Source organism: Salmo salar, chromosome ssa09, assembly GCF_905237065.1.
Source record: "Salmo salar chromosome ssa09, Ssal_v3.1, whole genome shotgun sequence".
In the NCBI taxonomy this organism is placed as follows: Eukaryota; Metazoa; Chordata; class Actinopteri; order Salmoniformes; family Salmonidae; genus Salmo; species Salmo salar.
Window position 1 is genome coordinate 153185037 of NC_059450.1, and position 22453 is coordinate 153207489.

The following is a 22453-nucleotide window of genomic DNA, read 5'->3' on the forward strand; positions in this document are numbered from 1 at the left end:
GGAGCACGAGGACAGATGCAGAGCCTCGGTCTGACGTCATTAAAAGGTCATTTACCACCTTCACAAGTGCAGTCTCAGTGCTATGATGGGGTCTAAAACCAGACTGAAGCGTTTCGTATACATTGTTTGTCTTCAGGAAGGCAGTGAGTTGCTGTGCAACAGCTTTTTCTAAAATTTTTGAGAGGAATGGAAGATTCGATATAGGCCGATAGTTTTTTATAATTTCGGGATCAAGATTCGGCTTTTTCAAGAGAGGCTTTATTACTGCCACTTTTAGTGAGCTTAGTACACATCCGGTGGATAGAGAGCCGTTTATTATGTTCAACATAGGAGGGCCAAGCACAGGAAGCAGCTCTTTCAGTAGTTTAGTTGGAATAGGGTCCAGTATGCAGCTTGAGGGTTTGGAGGGCATGATTATTTTCATCATTGCGTCAAGAGATATAGTACTAAAACACTTTAGTATCTCCCTTGATCCTAGGTCCTGGCAGAGTTGTGCAGACTCAGGACAATGGAGCTTTGGAGGAATACCCAGATTTAAAGAGGAGTCCGTAATTTGCTTTCTAATGATCATGATCTTTTCCTCAAAGAAGTTCATAAATTTATTACTGCTGAAGTGAAAGCCATCCTCCATTTGCGAAGGCTGCTTTTTAGTTAGCTTTGCGACAGTATCAAAAAGAAATTTCGGATTGTTCTTACTTTCCTCAATTAAGTTAGAAAAATAGGATGATCGAGCAGCAGTAAGGGCTCTTCGATACTGCACGGTACTGTCTTTCCAAGCTAGTCGGAAGACTTCCAGTTTGGTGTGGCGCCATTTCCGTTCCAATTTTCTGGAAGCTTGCTTCAGAGCTCGTGTATTTTCTGTATACCAGGGAGCTAGTTTCTTATGACAGATGTTTTTAGTTTTTAGGGGTGCAACTGCATCTAGGGTATTGCGCAAGGTTAAATTGAGTTCCTCGGTTAGGTGGTTAACTGATTTTTGTCCTCTGACGTCCTTGGGTAGGCAGAGGCAGTCTGGAAGGGCATCAAGGAATCTTTGGGTTGTCTGAGAATTTATAGCACGACTTTTAATGCTCCTTGGTTGGGGTCTGAGCAGATTATTTGTTGCAATTGCAAACGTAATAAAATGGTGGTCCGATAGTCCAGGATTATGAGGAAAAACATTAAGATCCACAACATTTATTCCATGGGACAAAACTAGGTCCAGAGTATGACTGTGGCAGTGAGTAGGTCCAGAGACATGTTGGACAAAACCCACTGAGTCGATGATGGCTCCGAAAGCCTTTTGGAGTGGGTCTGTGGACTTTTCCATGTGAATGTTAAAGTCACCAAAAATTTGAATATTATCTGCTATGACTACAAGATCCGATAGGAATTCAGGGAACTCAGTGAGGAACACTGCATATGGCCCAGGAGGCCTATAAACAGTAGCTATAAAAAGTGAGTGAGAAGGCTGCATAGATTTCATGACTAGAAGCTCAAAAGACGAAAACGTCATTGTTGTTTTTTTTTGTAAATTGAAATTTGCTATCGTAAATGTTAGCAACACCTCCGCCTTTGCCGGATGCACGGGGGGTATGGTCACTAATGTAACCAGGGGGTGAGGCCTCATTTAACACAGTAAATTCACTCTCTAGCGCCCTCTGTCTCTCTCTAGCGCCCTCTGTCTCTCTCTAGCGCCCTCTGTCTCTCTCTAGCGCCCTCTGTCTCTCTCTAGCGCCCTCTGTCTCTGTCTAGCGCCCTCTGTCTCTCTCTAGCGCCCTCTGTCTCTCTCTAGCGCCCTCTCTCCCTCTCTAGCGCCCTTTCGCTCTCTCTAGCGCCCTCAGTCTCTCTCTCTCTGCCGCCCTCAGTCTCTCTCTAGCGCCCTCAGTCTCTCTCTAGCGCCCTCAGTCTCTCTCTAGCGCCCTCAGTCTCTCTCTAGCGCCCCCAGTCTCTCTCTAGCGCCCTCTGTCTCTCTCTAGCGCCCTCTCTCTCTCTCTAGCGCCCTCTCTCTCTCTCTAGCGCCCTCTCTCTCTCTCTAGCGCCCTCAGTCTCTCTCTCTCTGCCGCCCTCTATCTCTCTCTGCCGCCCTCAGTCTCTCTCTAGCGCCCTCAGTCTCTCTCTAGCGCCCTCAGTCTCTCTCTAGCGCCCCCAGTCTCTCTCTAGCGCCCCCAGTCTCTCTCTAGCGCCCTCTGTCTCTCTCTCTAGCGCCCTCTGTCTCTCTCTCTAGCGCCCTCTGTCTCTCTCTCTAGCGCCCTCTGTCTCTCTCTCTAGCGCCCTCTGTCTCTCTCTCTAGCGCCCTCTGTCTCTCTCTAGCGCCCTCTGTCTCTCTCTAGCGCCCTCTGTCTCTCTCTAGCGCCCTCTGTCTCTCTCTAGCGCCCTCAGTCTCTCTCTAGCGCCCTCAGTCTCTCTCTAGCGCCCTCTGTCTCTCGTGCTCTGTTAGCATAAAAGTGTTGCTCTGAATCCCCAACTTTAATCCAGATATTTTATGTGGTGGTGGCCCCAGTGGGACTCAAACCCACAACCACTTGGCATTGCCATCGCCATGCTCTACCGACTGAGCCACATAGGACCACCTTCTGTTAACAGGCCCCAGTCTACACAAGCCCTTTTGACCTGAGCCTCTAGCTGTGTGTGTGTGTTCAACGTTTACAAGGAGAAGAGAGGATAGAATGGACACATTCACAACGCTAAGGGAGTGAGAGTGGGAGGACATGGAGAGAAGGGGAGCTTGGAGGAAGAGAGGGAGTGTGTGTGTTAATGCTGTGTTCCTGTCCGCCTCCACATCTTCCTGTGTGTGAATTTCTGCCCTGTTAGAGCTGCCCCGGTCAACAGTAAGTGGTCAACAATGGCTCAGCCGAGAAGTGCTGGGTCACACAGAACAGAATCACCGAGTGCTGAAGCACGTAGCGCGTAAAATGACAGAAGAACCTTCCAGAAGGACAACCATCTATGCAGCACTCCACCAATCAGGCCTTTATAGTACAGCGGCCAGACGGAAACCAGTACTCAGTAAAAGGCACATGAGAGCCCTCTTGGACTTTGCCAAAAGACACCAAAAGACTCTCAGACGATGAGAAACAAGATTCTCTCATCTGATAAAGCCAAGATTGAACTCTTTGGCCTGAATGCCTAGCTTCACGTCTGGAGGAAACCTGGCACCACCCCTACGGTGAAGCATGGTGGTGACAGCATCATGCTGTGGGGATGTTTTTCAGCGGCAGGGACTGGGAGACTAGACAGGATCGAGGGGAAGCATGGTGGTGACAGCATCATGCTGTGGGGATGTTTTTCAGCAGCAAGGACTGGGAGACTAGTCAGGATCGAGGGGAAGATGAACGGAGCAAAGTAGACAGAGATCCTTGATGAAAACCTGCTCCTGAGCTCTCAGGACCTCAGACTGGGGCGAAGGTTCACTTTCCAACAGGACAATGACTCTAAGCACACAGCCAAGACAGAGTAGGAGTGGCTTCGGGACGAAGCCAGAACCCGGACTTGAACCCGATCAAACATCTCTGGAAAGACCTGAAAATAGCTGTGCAGCAACGCTCCCCATCCAACCTGACAGAGCTTGAGAGGATCTGCAGAGAAGAATGGGAGCAACAAATACAGGTATGCAAAGCTTGTAGCATCATACCAAAGAAGACTTGAGGCTGTAATTGCTGCCAAAGGTGCTTCAACAAAGTAATGAGTAAAGGGTCTGAATACGAATATGTGATATTTCAGTTGAAAAATCTAAAAACCTGTTTTTGTTTTGTCATTGTAGGGTTTTGTGTGTAGATCGATGAGGGGAAAATACAATTTAATACATTTTAGAATAAGGCTGTAACGTAACAAAATGTGGAAGAATTTAAGGGGTCTGAATAGTTTCCGAATGTATTCCTCATTTTTCTAGTATTTATTTTGTTTCCTTCTCTCTGCATTGTTGGGAAGGGCCCGTCAGTAAGCATTTCACCAGTTTCACTGGGGCGGCAGGTAGCCCAGTGGTTAGAGCGTTGGGCCAGGCACCGAAAGGTTACTAGATTGAATCCCCGAGCTGACAAGATAAAAATCTATCATTCTGCCCCTGAACAAGGCAATTAACCCACTGTTCCTAGGCCATCATTGAAAATAAGAATTTGTTCTTAACTGGCTTGCCAAGTTAAATAAATAGTCTTCACTGGTTGTTTCCAAGTGATTTTTCTTCAGATTTTCCTGTAAGTGTGTGTGCGTTAATACTGTGTCCCTGTCTGTCCCCAGATGCGACCTTACTGAGGTGTCTCCGTTCTCCGGGCTGTTCTTTGGAGGTGACGTCACCATCCAGATGGATCAGGACCAGTAGACCATCGCTGTGGATGACTGGATCGTCTTCCAGTCCCCTGCACTCATCGCTCACCTCGTCAAGATGCACGAAACACACACACACACACACACACACACACACACACACACACACACACACACACACACACACACACACACACACACACACACACACACACACACACACACCTGACCGTTTTCCTTCTCCACCTCTGCCTGTAGAATCTGAAGAAGGAGTTGGACTCTCTATTAGAGAAGCCCCGCCCCTTTAGACTGGAGCAACCGCCAATCCAAAGACTGTGCTGTCATCACAGCCATCATAGACCTCATCACCACCCAGGTGAGGCCCAAATCTAAGGCGGCTAACACTAGTTGGGGAACACTGCCCCTAGAGGACATAACGAGTACATCCCTTCTCAACCCAGAGAAGGGCTCCGGCCACAGAGATGGAAAGAGGGCTCAGCTTTGTATCTGTGCCTTAATGGCGTCGATCTCCATTTCAAAGTAGATCTTTTTATGTTTGAAAAAAATTGAATATTGGTGTCTTAAACCAAATCTTGTGTGTCATTCATTTATTGTGGCCACTAGATGGTGGTGATGTAGCTTAATGCCATTTACAAACTAGGCAAACCAATTTAAAGAAGACAATGTTCTCTGATCATTGGCTGATCACTCCCAACCCATAGGAATCCCCACCCAGTTGACTACTTTAAAAATGGTTGAAGCCCTCAATGGCAATGTCCATGAAAAAATAGGTTATTTACAAGTAGAGAGCTCTATACATCTCTATGGTTTAGACACATTGACACGTTTCAATTGAAATCCACCCATGTATGGGCAGGATGGTGTTTGAAGAAATTAAGGACTGGTCTGGACGCTGTCCCCAAACGTTTTAACATCATTCTATAAGCCAACTGGAAAAGGCTGAGCAGCAGATTAATGTATATTTGCATTTATTAGCAACAATATGTTATATAAAAGTTAATCGTAATGAATGCTGTTTTGTTGACATTGCTTGAATATGTTCTCACATTTTGTAAAATAGACTATTTGGCTGACAATGAAAGGCTAGCTGACTAATGGTTCACTTGCCGTTGCTTAAACTTATTGCAGTATGTGGTGAAATTGTAGAGATTCAAGGCCTAGATTCATTCCAATCTACACTAGATCCACATTATAGCGTTTAAAGGTAATCATTTTTAAAGGTAATTTCTAATTGAGGAGATATCGGCAGTGTTTACCTTGAAAGTGATCCCTGCGAACAAAGAAAACATTGCCTTTGAGGTGCAAAGCCAAAAAAAGGGGGCAATCAGATTGGATCCTGACCCGAAGTTAAAGATGTTACGTTTGTAGCAGTTAAACAGATATATTCCAGAATCTAGAACTTTACGAAATTGGCTCCTTATTAAAACATAACAGCCGTGATAAATGTACATCTGTGTTTTCTAACTAAGAAACAGTTGGGACATAAACAGATCAAATCCTACATTAAAGAGATTCTCCGTTACTTTAGTATACTTTTTTAGCCAGTAGTTCTGAAAGTAGTGACCATGAGCCAAAAGTGGTCCTCCAAAAATTGCGTACTACATCATTGCGTCCTCGCTCGGTGTGCGATTCTTGCTAGCTGTCACTCAAATGGCCAGGGGCTGAATGTCATTGGCTGGAAATCAAATTGCTACGGGGCTAGCTCACATGGGGTAAAATGGCACATCTTCCAGAGATGTCGCTTTAAAATTATGGATTTCGTGGCTAATTGAGGTAAAACAGTATTTCTGCTCAGATAATGAATGTATGAACTACACATTGACACATCCAGCCCAAAGAGGAAGATTTAAACAACACTTACTAAATACCAGAGCCTGTCTTTAATAGAATCAATTTGTGCTGTTAGATCTGGAGCACTGTGAGAATTATGCATCCACCTTCAAAACAGCTTCACTTAAATTAAAACCTATACACTCTCTCTTCTCGGTCTGTTCTCTGGTCCCCAGCCATAACAGTTGTCTGTTCCCTGGTCCCCAGCCATAACAGTTGTCTGTTCCCTGGTCCCCAGCCATAACAGTTGTCTGTTCCCTGGTCCCCAGCCATAACAGTTGTCTGTTCCCCGGTCCCCAGCCATAACAGTTGTCTGTTCCCCGGTCCCCAGCCATAACAGTTGTCTGTTCCCCGGTCCCCAGCCATAACAGGTGTCTGTTCCCCGGTCCCCAGCCATAACAGGTGTCTGTTCCCTGGTCCCCAGCCATAACAGTTGTCTGTTCCCTGGTCCCCAGCCATAACAGTTGTCTGTTCCCCGGTCCCCAGCCATAACAGTTGTCTGTTCCCCGGTCCCCAGCCATAACAGTTGTCTGTTCCCCGGTCCCCAGCCATAACAGTTGTCTGTTCCCCGGTCCCCAGCCATAACAGTTGTCTGTTCCCTGGTCCCCAGCCATAACAGGTGTCTGTTCCCTGGTCCCCAGCCATAACAGTTGTCTGTTCCCCGGTCCCCAGCCATAACAGGTGTCTGTTCCCTGGTCCCCAGCCATAACAGGTGTCTGTTCCCTGGTCCCCTAAATTCACAGAGCGATTCTTCAAAGATACATCAGCATTCTGAAAGAAAACAACAGATCGCAAATATGCCAAGGGACTTTTATTAAAAAGAAATATATACTGAACAAGAGTAAATGCAACAATTAACAATTTTACTGAGTTACAGTTCATATCAGGAAATCATTCAACTGAAATAAATGTATTAGGCTCTAATCTATGGATTTCACGGGGAGCCGGGCTCAGCCAATCAGAATGAGTTTTTTTCCCCACAAAAGGGCTTTATTACAGACAGAAATACTGCTCAGTTTCATCAGCTGTCCGGGTGGCAGGTCTCAGAAGATCCCACAGGTGAAGAAGCCAGATGTGGCGGTCCTGGGCTGGCGTGGTTACAAGTGGTCGTACTTGTATCCACGCCAGCCCAGGACCACCACATCTGGCTTCTTCACCTGTGGGATCTTCTGAGACCTGCCACCCGGACAGCTGATGAAACTGAGCAGTATTTCTGTCTGTAATAAAGCCCTTTTGCAGGGAAAAGCTCATGGACGTACTGCCAAATTCTCTAAAATGACGTTGGAAACGGTAGAGAAATGAACATCACATTCTGTGGCAACAGCTCTGGTGGACATTCCTGCAGTCAGCATGTCAATTGCACACTACCTCAAAACTTGAGACATCTGTGGCATTGTGTTCTGTGACAAAACTGCACATTCAATAGTGGCCTTTTATTGTCCCCAGCACAAGGTGCACCTGTGTAATGATCATGCTGTTTAATCAGCTTCTTGATATGTCACACCTGTCAGGTGGATGGATTATCTTGACCAAAGAGAAATGCTCACTAACAGGGATGTAAACACATTTGAGCAAAATAAGCTTTTTGTACATATGGAAAATTTCTAGGATCTTTTATTTCAGCTCATGAAACATGGGACCAACACTTTAAATGTTGCGTTCACATTTAAGTTAAGTATAGATTAAAAGGGCCTCCCGAGTGACGCAGTAGTCGAAGGCAGTGCATCACAGTGCTAGCTGTGCCACTAGAGATTCTGGGTTCGAGTCCAGGCTCTGTCGTAGCCGGCCGCGACCGGGAGACACATAGGGCGACGCACAATTGGCCCAGCGTCGTCCGGGTTAGGGGAGGGTTTGGCCGGCAGGGATGTCCTTTTCCCATCGCGCACTAGCGACTCCTGTGGCGGGCCCGGGCGCAGTGCACTCTGACACCGTCACCAGGTGTACGGTGTTTCCTCTGACACATTGGTGCAGCTGGCTTCTGGGTTAAGTGGGCAATGTGTCATGAAGCAGTGCGGCTTGGTTGGGTTGTGTTTCGGAGGACACACGGCTCTCGACCTTCGCCTCTCCCGAGTCCGTACGGGAGTTGCAGCGATGAGACAATTGGATACCACGAAATTGGGGAGAAAACGACAAAAAAAAACTACAAAAGTTGATTAAATATCTGAAGGCTTCATCATCTACAATATAAATCTATAGCCGTGGATTACATGCATGTTTAAACAGAGGTTGCTATTAGTTACATATTTACATGAATGATGAACATTGGTTAAATGCATGTTGTATCAGTTTTTCCCTGAGTGCAAAGCTTTTTGTCTGGGTCAAACCACATGGAGAGAGAGTAGTGGTCTGGTCTGCTGAACGGTGTTACAACAGGAAGCTGATCAGGCCATTACTTGTTTCCTTCAGCGATGTGAGACAACATTACACACAACATTACACACAACATTACACACTTAAGAGATGAACCATGCTGGACAATCACAGCTGGCTTTTCCAGTTTTAGAACCGACAGCGTCACACCATTTCATTTTCTCTCCTGACGCACGTCACTGAAATCATGAGGGTATTTTTAAAAACGTCCATCTCTGGCATCACTGGGCTTAATCACACCGAGTGGCAGACTGACGGAGGTCTGTGGGATGGAAATGGTTCTATTTATGTAAAGTGACATTAAGCTAGAGACAAAGTGCCCAATTACAGATCAACTGTATTGTGTACCTCTGAAAGGACTGCGTAGGACTATATGGGTCAGTTGAACAAAGCTTTACCAGAGACCAAGGTGGAGATACTCCCATATTGCTAATACCTGTCTAATAGTTTTAGGCATCTAAAATGGTCACAGGTAGGGAGTAGGGTTTGGGAATCGGGAGTAGGGTTTGGGAATCGGGAGTAGGGTTTGGGAATCTGGAGTAGGGTTTGGGAATCTGGAGTAGGGTTTGGGAATCGGGAGTAGGGTTTGGGAATCGGGAGTAGGGTTTGGGAATCGGGAGTAGGGTTTGGGAATCGGGAGTAGGGTTTGGGAATCGGGTTTGGGAATTGGGAGTAGGCATGATGGTGGGAGTTTCTTTTTGCCTTTGTAGGCCATCATAACATTCAGCCTCACTATACTGTAACCTTCTAACCAGAGGGAAGTGTGGAAACTGGACCGTTCAGTCCACCATTTTGGCTCCTTACTGTACATTCAGCCTCTTCAGCAGTCACACAGCCTCCTACTAACCACACAGGGATGTGTTATTTGGTCATTTTGAAACATTTGTCACATTCAGTTACATTACAAAAGGCCTCCCAGCTGCACACACAGATAAGTTGGAAGTATAGTGCCATTTGTGTATCTTTACAATGAGCCTCTTCCCCATCAGTCTCCTCACACACTATAGCCTGACCACAGAGCAGAGGTGAAACTGAACTGGACCCAGGACAACCAGGCACTTTAAAAAGCATGACAATTAAAACAAATGTATATACAGATCAACAACAGTTGTTTTGTTCATATAAATTGTTAGTTACTATGTAGTAGAGAGGGTAAGTTTCATTCATGGAAACTCCTGGGGAGTCTTTCAGAAGGAAATAGTTGATCAAATGAATCCGTGTCCTATTAGTTTTAATGCGCCGTCCTACTATAGGTGTCCACTCTGTATGTGGCAGTTTTAAACTTTGACCCCAGCATGTCATGTGTCTGTCCAAGGGGGATGTCCTTCGGTTGGCCAGTCTCCCATCAGTGGGAGGAATCAGAGTATTGTTGACAGGACATAGGGTTACATTTCCTTACGATATAGAGTGGTAGAAGGCAGAGAACGTTACACTGCAGGGGTAACAATCAAAAAGCCATTCTAATAGATGCAGTCAAGGATCACACATACATTTATCTGTTGACCCACAGAGAGATTATATTGGTGCATTTAGTGTCAGTCGGCTCTCTCATTGGTTGATAGTGCTTGAAGGCAGCTCATTTGTGTATTCAGTCGCTGGTGGAAAGAGCTCACACATCGCTCTGTTGACCAAAGACTTTTAAATTGGTGTATTTAGCGAAGGTCCGCTCAACGTTCGGAAAAAGACCGTCGTTGGCATAAGGTTCACTCATTGGTCTGTCTGAGAACAGGCAGGTAGCTCACTTGTGTAATTAGTGGGTGGAGCCTGCAGTTCCAGATCACACATTGGTCTCCAGCCCCTGGAGGCGGTCCATCCTCTGCATGTTGCGCTCAATAGTGGCCTGGCACGTGATTGGTTCAGCACATTCTGACAGGAACCAACCCCTCTCGCCATCACGGAGTCGCTCGCCCTCATACCAGCCTGAAAGAGAGACACACACCACTCTATAATCATTAATTTATCCTTCAGAAAATCACTTCACAGGGCTCAAGGAAATAGTTTCCTGTTCAAAGCAGGAAGTGAGCACTAAGCTAGCTCTTGAACTCTTAAAATGCATCCGTTTGATGTACTATTCTGTCTGTTCTAGAAAGCCCTTTCACATGAGATGGTTGCCATGGAGACACAAAGGTAAATTACCTTTAACCTTAAGTGTGTGACTGTGTGCACATCAACATTACACAGATGCATCTCTCAATGATTTTCCAGGGAGAATAGAAACAAGGAGAAAAAAACGAGCGAGAGACCAATAAGAGGGGGTGGAAAGAGGAACGACAGAGAGAGAGGCAGGCAGAGAGGCAGGCAGAGAGAGACACAGAGAGAGGCAGGCAGAGAGAGAGAGGAGAGAGAGGGAGGCAGGCAGAGAGAGACAGGCAGGCAGAGAGAGAGAGGCAGGCAGAGAGGCAGAGAGAGACACAGAGAGAGGCAGGCAGAGAGAGAGAGGCAGGCAGAGAGAGAGAGACACAAAGAGACACAGAAAAAGAGGCAGAGAGAGAGAGGCAGAGAGAGAAAGGCAGAGAGAGAGACGCAGAGAGAGAGGCAGAGAGAGAGAGAGGCAGAGAGAGAGAGAGGCAGAGAGAGAGAGAGGCAGAGAGAGAGAGAGAAGCAGACAGATGGAGAGATGAGAGTAACAGTGTAACGTACCATCCTCCACAGTCTGTGCCACCAGGACCACGTCAGCCACCTGCAGTGACAGCTCATCAGGCTGCTTGGCTGTGTACGTCCTCGTCACCACCACCTGCATGGCATCTGGGACAACACAAACACAACACAGAGTTTACACTCTAACCCTGGGACAACACAAACATAACACAGAGTTAATCTCTGGGACAATACAGACACAACACAGAGTTAAACTCTAGGACAACACAAACACAACACAGAGTTAAACTCTGGGACAATACAGACACAGAGTTTACACTCTAACCCTAGGACAACACAACACAGAGTTAAACTAACTCTGGGACAATACAAACATAACAGAGTTTACATTTTAAGTCTGGGACAACACAAACACAACACAGAGTTTAAACTCTAACCCTGGACAACACAGTTTACCCTTCAGTCCTGGCTTTTTAAGTAACTAACTAGTTCCAAAAGTTATAATACTTGTATTTGATCCGTAGCAGTGTTTTTTGTTTTGTTTATTAAGTTCTATAGAAAAGCCCTGAAAATGTTATGACTCATGTGTTTACTACCAAATGCACAAGAACTGATTAATCATTCAACCAGTTAAACAGGTTGTACCTCCTAATGCTTTACTGCAGACAAATTACAATCTGGACCTGGAAACCAGTTCACTGCTGATTTTCATTCTTCCTCTCTAATTAGTAGTTCGGGATTTTAGCAATTGACTTGCAAAACTACCTCTAACTTCCTTCATACTGGACACAGAGACATAACAAATTCCCACAGTATCGCTTTAAGGACTGATTTAGACAGAAAAGCAGCAGTACTCCAGACCTACAGCTTGGATTTGAATACTCCTGTCCGAATGTAGACTCCCTCAGACAGGGAGACTGTTCAACAACTTCACCACTAGGTGGTGCTGTGGGACTACATGTGACCAGTCAATTTTTATTTAACCTTTATTTAACTAGGCAAGTCAGTTACAAACAAATTCTTATTTACAATGACAGCCTAGGAACAGTGGGTTAACTGCCTTGTTCAGGGGCAGAACAACAGATTTTTACCTTGTCAGTTCGGGGATTCGATCTTGCAACCTTTCGGTAACTAGTCCAACGCTCTAACCACTAGGATACACTCTAACCACTAGACTACCTGCCGCCCCAGGTTGGATAGTACTGTCTGAATGTAGGTAGGTGTGTGTGTGGTGTTGAACTCACTGGTCCGGTCTTGGTTCTTCTCGTCATTGCTGCTCTGGCCCAGAGCAGTGATCCAGCGAGCACGCTCATTCCTGTTGGACAGACAACCATCATTTTTCAATACTTTGTCTTACTTGTTAGTGAGTCATTCGCCATAACAATATACATGTTCGTGTGGCCAGGAAAAAACACAACTTCATTTCAGTTTTACTTTCCTTTTTTCACCATCGCTGATATTGTCAACCCAGGGGCCTGCTTTAACGTATGGAATCAGTCGATCCATTTGACCTTTACACTTTAGCCATTAAGCAGACGCTTCTTTTTCAGAGCGACATCGGATACAATCCAGAGGACAAGCAGCATCGCACACAACAACCTCACAGCATCGCACACAACAACCTCACAGCATCGCACACAACAACCTCACAGCATCGCACACAACAACCTCACAGCATCGCACACAACAACCTCACAGCATCGCACACAACAACCTCACAGCATCGCACACAACAACCTCACAGCATCACACAACAACCTCACAGCATCACACAACAACCTCACAGCATCGCACACAACAACCTCACAGCATCGCACACAACAACCTCACAGCATCACACACAACAACCTCACAGCATCACACACAACAACCTCACAGCATCGCACACAACAACCTCACAGCATCGCACACAACAACCTCACAGCATCGCACACAACAACCTCACAGCATCGCACACAACAACCTCACAGCATCGCACACAACAACCTCACAGCATCACACAACAACCTCACAGCATCACACAACAACCTCACAGCATCGCACACAACAACCTCACAGCATCGCACACAACAACCTCACAGCATCGCACACAACAACCTCACAGCATCACACACAACAACCTCACAGCATCACACACAACAACCTCACAGCATCACACAACAACCTCACAGCATCACACAACTACCTCACAGCATAACACAACAACCTCACAGCATCGCACACAACAACCTCACAGCATCGCACACAACAACCTCACAGCATCGCACACAACAACCTCACAGCATCACACAACAACCTCACAGCATCACACAACTACCTCACAGCATAACACAACAACCTCACAGCATCGCACACAACAACCTCACAGCATCGCACACAACAACCTCACAGCATCGCACACAACAACCTCACAGCATCGCACACAACAACCTCACAGCATCGCACAACAACCTCACAGCATCGCACACAACAACCTCACAGCATCACACACAACAACCTCACAGCATCACACAACAACCTCACAGCATCACACAACAACCTCACAGCATCGCACACAACAACCTCACAGTATCGCACACAACAACCTCACAGCATCGCACACAACAACCTCACAGCATCGCACACAACAACCTCACAGTATCGCACACAACAACCTCACAGCATCGCACACAACAACCTCACAGCATCGCACACAACAACCTCACAGCATCGCACACAACAACCTCACAGCATCGCACACAACAACCTCACAGCATCGCACACAACAACCTCACAGCATCGCACACAACAACCTCACAGCATCGCACACAACAACCTCACAGCATCGCACACAACAACCTCACAGCATCACACACAACAACCTCACAGCATCACACACAACAACCTCACAGCATCGCACACAACAACAAAAACCTCACAGCATCGCACACAACAACCACACAGCATCGCACACAACAACAATAACCTCACAGCATCGCACACAACAACAATAACCTCACAGCATCGCACACAACAACAATAACCTCACAGCATCGCACACAACAACCACACAGCATCGCACACAACAACAATAACCTCACAGCATCGCACACAACAACAATAACCTCACAGCATCGCACACAACAACCTCACAGCATCGCACACAACAACCACACAGCATCGCACACAACAACAATAACCTCACAGCATCGCACACAACAACAATAACCTCACAGCATCGCACACAACAACCTCACAGCATCGCACACAACAACCTCACAGCATCGCACACAACAACCTCACAGCATCGCACACAACAACCTCACAGCATCGCACACAACAACAAAAACCTCACAGCATCGCAGACAACAACCACACAGCATCGCACACAACAACAATAACCTCACAGCATCACACACAACAACAATAACCTCACAGCATCGCACACAACAACCTCACAGCATCAGCTCCTCTTCTTCCCATGTCCCTCTCCATCTCTCACCCCACCCGCCACTCTCCTCCTCTCCCCGCCCCTCCCCTCCTCTCCTCCTCTCCCCTCCCCCTCCTCTCCCCTTCCCTCTTCTCCTCTCATCCTCCCCCTGCCCATCTCCTCCTCTCATCCTCCCCCTCCTCTCCTCTCCTCCTCTCATCCTCCCCCTCTCCTCTCCCTCCCCGTTTCCTCCTCTCCTCTCCCCTTCCCTCTACTCCTCTCATCCTCCCCCTGCCCCTCTCCTCCTAAATTTACATTTTTTACATTTTAGTCATTTCCCCTTCCCTCTACTCCTCTCCCCTTCCCTCTACTCCTCTCCCCCCGCCCCTCTCCTTAGGTCTTTTGTTTCTGATTCAATCGACTTAAAATAAGAGGCTTGACCAACAGTCAGTCAGTCAGTCAGTCACAATACAACACACACTAGACCACAGCTGTATTAGTCCATAAAGGGAGAAATGTGCATGTTCTGTCATCCTGTGAGCTCTCACCCCCCTCATCCCCTCCCAGTGCTCAACCCTGAGAGAGAGGGAGAACAGAGGAGTTTTGATTCAGTTGAACAGGGACAGAACAGTCTCTGGTGAATGGAAGGAGGGACACAGGTCAGGTTTCACCAGGTAACTCTACCTGCCACCTCACCTGCACACACCAAAGGAGAGAGGAAGATTTAGAGAAAGAGAGAGGGGGTGGTCAGAGAAAAAGAGAGACATAAAGAAAGAAACAGGTAGAATATAGTGATTTATAGAGGACTGAGCTAGATTGACGGATGGAGAGAGAAAAAGAAAGAAAGCCTGGGTGGAAAGGGAATGAAAACATAGCGAGAGGGGATAGAGGGGGTGGCAGTTTCTGTCTCACCCCCACCGTGGACAGCCAGCCAGGACCAGTCTCTGTCTCACCCCCACCGTGGACAGCCAGCCAGGACCCGTCTCTGTCTCACCCCCACTGTGGACAGCCAGCCAGGACCAAGAGACTCAGAGGCTGCGGCACAAAGTGCACCCTATTCCCTATATAGTGTGTTCATTTTGACCCCAAAGGACTCTGGTCAAATGTAGTGCTGTACAAATGACCTCGAATAACCTGTACCCCTGTATATAGTCTCATTACTAACCTGTACCCCTGTATATAGTCTCATTACTAACCTGTACCCCCTGTATATAGCCTCATTACTAACCTGTACCCCTGTATATAGTCTCATTACTAACCTGTACCCCCTGTATATAGCCTCATTACTAACCTGTACCCCCTGTATATAGCCTCATTACTAACCTGTACCCCCTGTATATAGCCTCATTACTAACCTGTACCCCTGTATATAGTCTCATTACTAACCTGTACCCCTATATATAGTCTCATTACTAACCTGTACCCCTGTATATAGTCTCATTACTAACCTGTACCCCTGTATATAGTCTCATTACTAACCTGTACCCCCTGTATATAGTCTCATTACTAACCTGTACCCCCTGTATATAGTCTCATTACTAACCTGTACCCCTGTATATAGTCTCATTACTAACCTGTACCCCCTGTATATAGCCTCCTTACTAACCTGTACCCCTGTATATAGTCTCATTACTAACCTGTACCCCTGTATATAGTCTCATTACTAAACTGTACCCCCTGTATATAGTCTCATTACTAACCTGTACCCCCTGTATATAGTCTCATTACTAACCTGTACCCCCTGTATATAGCCTCATTACTAACCTGTACCCCCTGTATATAGTCTCATTACTAACCTGTACCCCTGTATATAGCCTCATTACTAACCTGTACTCCCTGTATATAGTCTCATTACTACCTGTACCCCCTGTATATAGCCTCATTACTAACCTGTACCCCCTGTATATAGCCTCATTACTAACCTGTACCCCCTGTATATAGCCTCATTACTAACCTGTACCCCCTGTATATAGCCTCATTACTAACCTGTACCCCCTGTATATAGCCTCATTACTAACCTGTACCCCTGTATATAGTCTCATTACTAACCTGTACCCCTGTATATAGTCTCATTACTAACCTGTACCCCCTGTATATAGTCTCATTACTAACCTGTACCCCCTGTATATAGCCTCATTACTAACCTGTACCCCCTGTATATAGCCTCATTACTAACCTGTACCCCCTGTATATAGTCTCATTACTAACCTGTACCCCTGTATATAGCCTCATTACTAACCTGTACCCCCTGTATATAGTCTCATTACTACCTGTACCCCCTGTATATAGCCTCATTACTAACCTGTACCCCCTGTATATAGTCTCATTACTAACCTGTACCCCTGTATATAGCCTCATTACTAACCTGTACCCCCTGTATATAGTCTCATTACTAACCTGTACCCCTGTATATAGTCTCATTACTAACCTGTACCCCCTGTATATAGTCTCATTACTAACCTGTACCCCCTGTATATAGCCTCATTACTAACCTGTACCCCCTGTATATAGTCTCATTACTAACCTGTACCCCTGTATATTGCCTCATTACTAACCTGTACCCCCTGTATATAGTCTCATTACTAACCTGTACCCCCTGTATATAGTCTCATTACTAACCTGTACCCCTGTATATAGCCTCATTACTAACCTGTACCCCCTGTATATAGTCTCATTACTAACCTGTACCCCTGTATATAGCCTCATTACTAACCTGTACCCCCTGTATATAGCCTCATTACTAACCTGTACCCCTGTATATAGTCTCATTACTAACCTGTACCCCCTGTATATAGTCTCATTACTAACCTGTACCCCTGTATATAGCCTCATTACTGACCTGTACCCCCTGTATATAGTCTCATTACTAACCTGTACCCCTGTATATAGTCTCATTACTAACCTGTACCCCTGTATATAGTCTCATTACTAACCTGTACCCCTGTATATAGTCTCATTACTAACCTGTACCCCCTGTATATAGTCTCATTACTAACCTGTACCCCTGTATATAGCCTCATTACTAACCTGTACCCCCTGTATATAGTCTCATTACTAACCTGTACCCCTGTATATAGCCTCATTACTAACCTGTACCCCCTGTATATAGCCTCATTACTAACCTGTACCCCTGTATATAGTCTCATTACTAACCTGTACCCCCTGTATATAGTCTCATTACTAACCTGTACCCCTGTATATAGCCTCATTACTGACCTGTACCCCCTGTATATAGTCTCATTACTAACCTGTACCCCTGTATATAGTCTCATTACTAACCTGTACCCCTGTATATAGTCTCATTACTAACCTGTACCCCTGTATATAGTCTCATTACTAACCTGTACCCCCTGTATATAGTCTCATTACTAACCTGTACCCCTGTATATAGTCTCATTACTAACCTGTACCCCTGTATATAGCCTCATTACTAACCTGAACCCCCTGTATATAGCCTCATTACTAACCTGTACCCCCTGTATATAGTCTCATTACTAACCTGTACCCCCTGTATATAGTCTCATTACTAACCTGTACCCCTGCACATTGACTCTGTACTGGTACCACCTATATATAGCCTTATTATTGTCATTTTATTGTGTTACTTTTTATAATTTTTTACTTTAGTCTATTTGGTAAATATTTTCTTAACTCTTTCTTGATTAAGGGCTTGTAAGTAAGCAAATTCACGGTAAAGTTAACACTCGTTGTACTCGACGTATGTGACAAATAAAGTTTGATTTGAAAGTAGGGAATAGGGTGCACTTTGGGTTGCACACACAGGACTCAGAGATACTGACCCAGAACCCCACCACAGGTCAGACCAGGCAGAGTGAAGGAAGTCTGTGTGGAGAATCTGACCACTGACCCAGGAGCAATCAGAAAACTCCATGACTCAGACTTCCATCATTCTGTTTCTCATTCCAGTTCTGTTCCGGCTAAATCCGGAATATTTCTCTCCCCTTACAACACACCGTGTCAGCACCTAACTGTACAGGACAGAAAACGTCTCAACGTTATATAATCTACTCATAAACCCTGATTAATCATTCATCATTAACGTAACTCCTTAAGTTGGTAAAAACGGTGTAATTTCTAGACTGTAATTCCACTGGACAGTTTTAACGACTCCAAATTCATTATGTAGCGGTTATCTCTACTCTCATCACCCTAGTGAAATCAAATCTAACTTTATTTGTCACATCCGCCAAATAAAACAAGTGTAAACCTTACCGTGAACAGAAGTCACCTGTACTAAAGTCATCTAGGTCAGGTGCTAAGCCACATACTGTGGTCAGTGTCCTGTGGTCAGTGTCCTGTGGTCTGTGGTCACTATCCTGTGGTCAGTGTCCTGTGGTCAGTGTCCTTTGGTCAGTGTCCTGTGGTCTGTGGTCAGTATCCTGTGGTCAGTGTCCTGTGGTCAGTGTCCTTTGGTCAGTGTCCTGTGGTCAGTATCCTGTGGTCAGTGTCCTGTGGTCAGTGTCCTGTGGTCAGTGTCCTGTGGTCAGTGGTCAGTGTCCTGTGGTCAGTGTCCTGTGGTCAGTGTCCTGTGGTCAGTGTCATTTGGTCAGTGTCCCGTGGTCAGTGTCCTGTGGTCTGTGGTCAGTATCCTGTGGTCTGTGGTCAGTATCCTGTGGTCAGTGTCCTGTGGTCAGTGTCCTGTCGGAGGCTCAATAGGACCACAACTATCATTCAGGACATTTCCCCACGATCAAGCATTCCTCAGGACTGTGATTGGATGATCGCAGGTGGACGTTGTGACCTCAATTACATCCTTATCTATCCTGGTCACAGTGAATAGAACCTGTGTGTTAACTAGGGTTCATGGACTGAGAGGTTGGTTCCCTGGCTGCCCTCAGGTAAACCTGTACTGAGTAACACAGGTCATATAACACAGTGCTGGGAGAAAATACACACGTTTCTCAGCGTGACTGAATGTTTGTGTGGCTGTCTGAGTCTAAGGGAGACGTGGGAATGACATCTGTTCATTGCTGGCCTTGGCAGATGGACCACACACACACACACACACACACACACACACACACACACACACACACACACACACACACACACACACACACACACACACACACAGGGTTCCCAAGATAAAACATGCCAGCTGAGGTATCAGGACTATCAATACACACTCTCATTCATATATAGTAAAGGAGCCAATACACACACATTCCTGATGGAACATATTCCAGTTGGAACACACAGCCGCATACAGGCATCATGTGTGCACCGTGGTTTAATGGTTGTGTGTGGAATGGAAGGCACATACCGATGGATCTCCAGTTAAAACAGCCATCAAGCTTTCTCTCTCTCTCTTGTGTGTGTGTGTGTGTGTGTGTAGCAAGATAATCCTTACTTCTTTCAAACCACTTCACCTCTCATTCACCCTACGAATTAATCCAATATCAGACTGTTCAAGGCTACAGCCTACATGTCTAAACCAGTCATCACTATATGAAAAAAACACTAATGTGAGATCTTCATGTTTCACATTGAGACTGACTGGAGTTTAGTAGAGAGACCGGAGCTGGACTGACTGGAGTTTAGTGGAGAGACCGGAGCTGGACTGACTGGAGTTTAGTAGAGAGAGGCTGTCAGAGAGGCTGGTGCTGGACTGACTAGGGTTTAGTAGAGAGACTGGAGCTGGACTGACTGGAGTTTAGCAGAGAGACCGGAGCTGGACTGACTGGAGTTTAGCAGAGAGACCGGAGATGGACTGACTGGAGTTTAGCAGAGAGACCGGAGCTGGACTGACTGGAGTTTAGCAGAGAGATCGGAGCTGGACTGACTGGAGTTTAGCAGAGAGACCGGAGCTGGACTGACTGGAGTTTAGTAGAGAGACCGGAGCTGGACTGACTGGAGTTTAGTAGAGAGACCGGAGCTGGACTGACTGGAGTTTAGCAGAGAGAGGCTGTCAGAGAGGCTGGTGCTGGACTGACTAGGGTTTAGTAGAGAGACTGGAGCTGGACTGACTGGAGATTAGTAGAGAGACCGGAGCTGGACTGACTGACTAGGGTTTAGTAGAGAGACCGGAGCTGGACTGACTGGAGTTTAGTAGAGAGACCGGAGCTGGACTGACTGGAGTTTAGTAGAGAGACCGGAGCTGGACTGACTGGAGTTTAGTAGAGAGAGGCTGTCAGAGAGGCTGGTGCTGGACTGACTAGGGTTTAGTAGAGAGACTGGAGCTGGACTGACTGGAGTTTAGCAGAGAGACCGGAGCTGGACTGACTGGAGTTTAGCAGAGAGACCTGAGCTGGACTGACTGGAGTTTAGCAGAGAGACCGGAGCTGGACTGACTGGAGTTTAGCAGAGAGATCGGAGCTGGACTGACTGGAGTTTAGTAGAGAGACCGGAGCTGGACTGACTGGAGTTTAGTAGAGAGACCGGAGCTGGACTGACTGGAGTTTAGTAGAGAGACCGGAGCTGGACTGACTGGAGTTTAGTAGAGAGAGGCTGTCAGAGAGGCTGGTGCTGGACTGACTAGGGTTTAGTAGAGAGACTGGAGCTGGACTGACTGGAGTTTAGCAGAGAGACCGGAGCTGGACTGACTGGAGTTTAGCAGAGAGACCGGAGCTGGACTGACTGGAGTTTAGCAGAGAGACCGGAGCTGGACTGACTGGAGTTTAGCAGAGAGATCGGAGCTGGACTGACTGGAGTTTAGCAGAGAGACCGGAGCTGGACTGACTGGAGTTTAGTAGAGAGACCGGAGCTGGACTGACTGGAGTTTAGTAGAGAGACCGGAGCTGGACTGACTGGAGTTTAGCAGAGAGAGGCTGTCAGAGAGGCTGGTGCTGGACTGACTAGAGTTTAGTAGAGAGACTGGAGCTGGACTGACTGGAGTTTAGCAGAGAGACCGGAGCTGGACTGACTGGAGTTTAGCAGAGAGATCGGAGCTGGACTGACTGGAGTTTAGTGGAGAGACCGGAGCTGGACTGACTGGAGTTTAGTAGAGAGACCGGAGCTGGACTGACTGGAGTTTAGTAGAGAGAGGCTGTCAGAGAGGCTGGTGCTGGACTGACTAGGGTTTAGTAGAGAGACTGGAGCTGGACTGACTGGAGTTTAGCAGAGAGACCGGAGCTGGACTGACTGGAGTTTAGCAGAGAGACCGGAGCTGGACTGACTGGAGTTTAGCAGAGAGACCGGAGCTGGACTGATTGGAGTTTAGCAGAGAGATCGGAGCTGGACTGACTGGAGTTTAGCAGAGAGACCGGAGCTGGACTGACTGGAGTTTAGTAGAGAGACCGGAGCTGGACTGACTGGAGTTTAGTAGAGAGACCGGAGCTGGACTGACTGGAGTTTAGCAGAGAGAGGTTGTCAGAGAGGCTGGTGCTGGACTGACTAGGGTTTAGTAGAGAGACTGGAGATGGACTGACTGGAGTTTAGTAGAGAGACCGGAGCTGGACTGACTGGAGTTTAGTAGAGAGACCTGAGCTGGACTGACTGGAGTTTAGCAGAGAGACCGGAGCTGGACTGACTGACTAGGGTTTAGTAGAGAGACCGGAGCTGGACTGACTGGAGTTTAGTAGAGAGACCGGAGCTGGACTGACTGGAGTTTAGTAGAGAGACCGGAGCTGGACTGACTGGAGTTTAGCAGAGAGACCGGAGCTGGACTGACTGACTGGAGATTAGCAGAGAGACCGGAGCTGGACTGACTGGAGTTTAGCAGAGAGACCGGAGCTGGACTGACTGGAGTTTAGCAGAGAGACCGGAGCTGGACTGACTGACTGGAGTTTAGCAGAGAGACCGGAGCTGGACTGACTGACTGGAGTTTAGCAGAGAGACCGGAGCTGGACTGACTGACTGGAGTTTAGTAGAGAGACCGGAGCTGGACTGACTGGAGTTTAGTAGAGAGACCGGAGCTGGACTGACTGGAGTTTAGTAGAGAGACCGGAGCTGGACTGACTGGAGTTTAGCAGAGGCTGTTTGTTTCCCACCTTCCCCTTCTTCCTCCATCTCACCTAACCACAC

At 46.8% G+C, this 22453-nt stretch overlaps 1 protein-coding gene across 3 annotated transcripts in view; it reads right to left on the reverse strand.

Moving 5' to 3' along the window:
* Nucleotides 1–7507: 7507 nt before the first annotated feature.
* The window catches only part of LOC106613293 (rho guanine nucleotide exchange factor 26), an 84135-nt gene continuing 69189 nt past the window's right edge, over nucleotides 7508–22453 (reverse strand). For 2 of the 3 annotated variants that reach the window (XM_014215381.2, XM_045724840.1), the window contains 3 exons: nucleotides 12306–12376; nucleotides 11104–11208; nucleotides 7508–10383 (listed from right to left, as the gene is read on the reverse strand). In XM_014215381.2, coding sequence (XP_014070856.2) covers nucleotides 10241–10383; nucleotides 11104–11208; nucleotides 12306–12376 — 319 coding nt within the window. In that variant the 3' untranslated portion in view covers nucleotides 7508–10240. The remainder of the gene's footprint in view (nucleotides 10384–11103; nucleotides 11209–12305; nucleotides 12377–22453) is intronic. The other variant, XM_045724841.1, reaches the window with a different exon arrangement.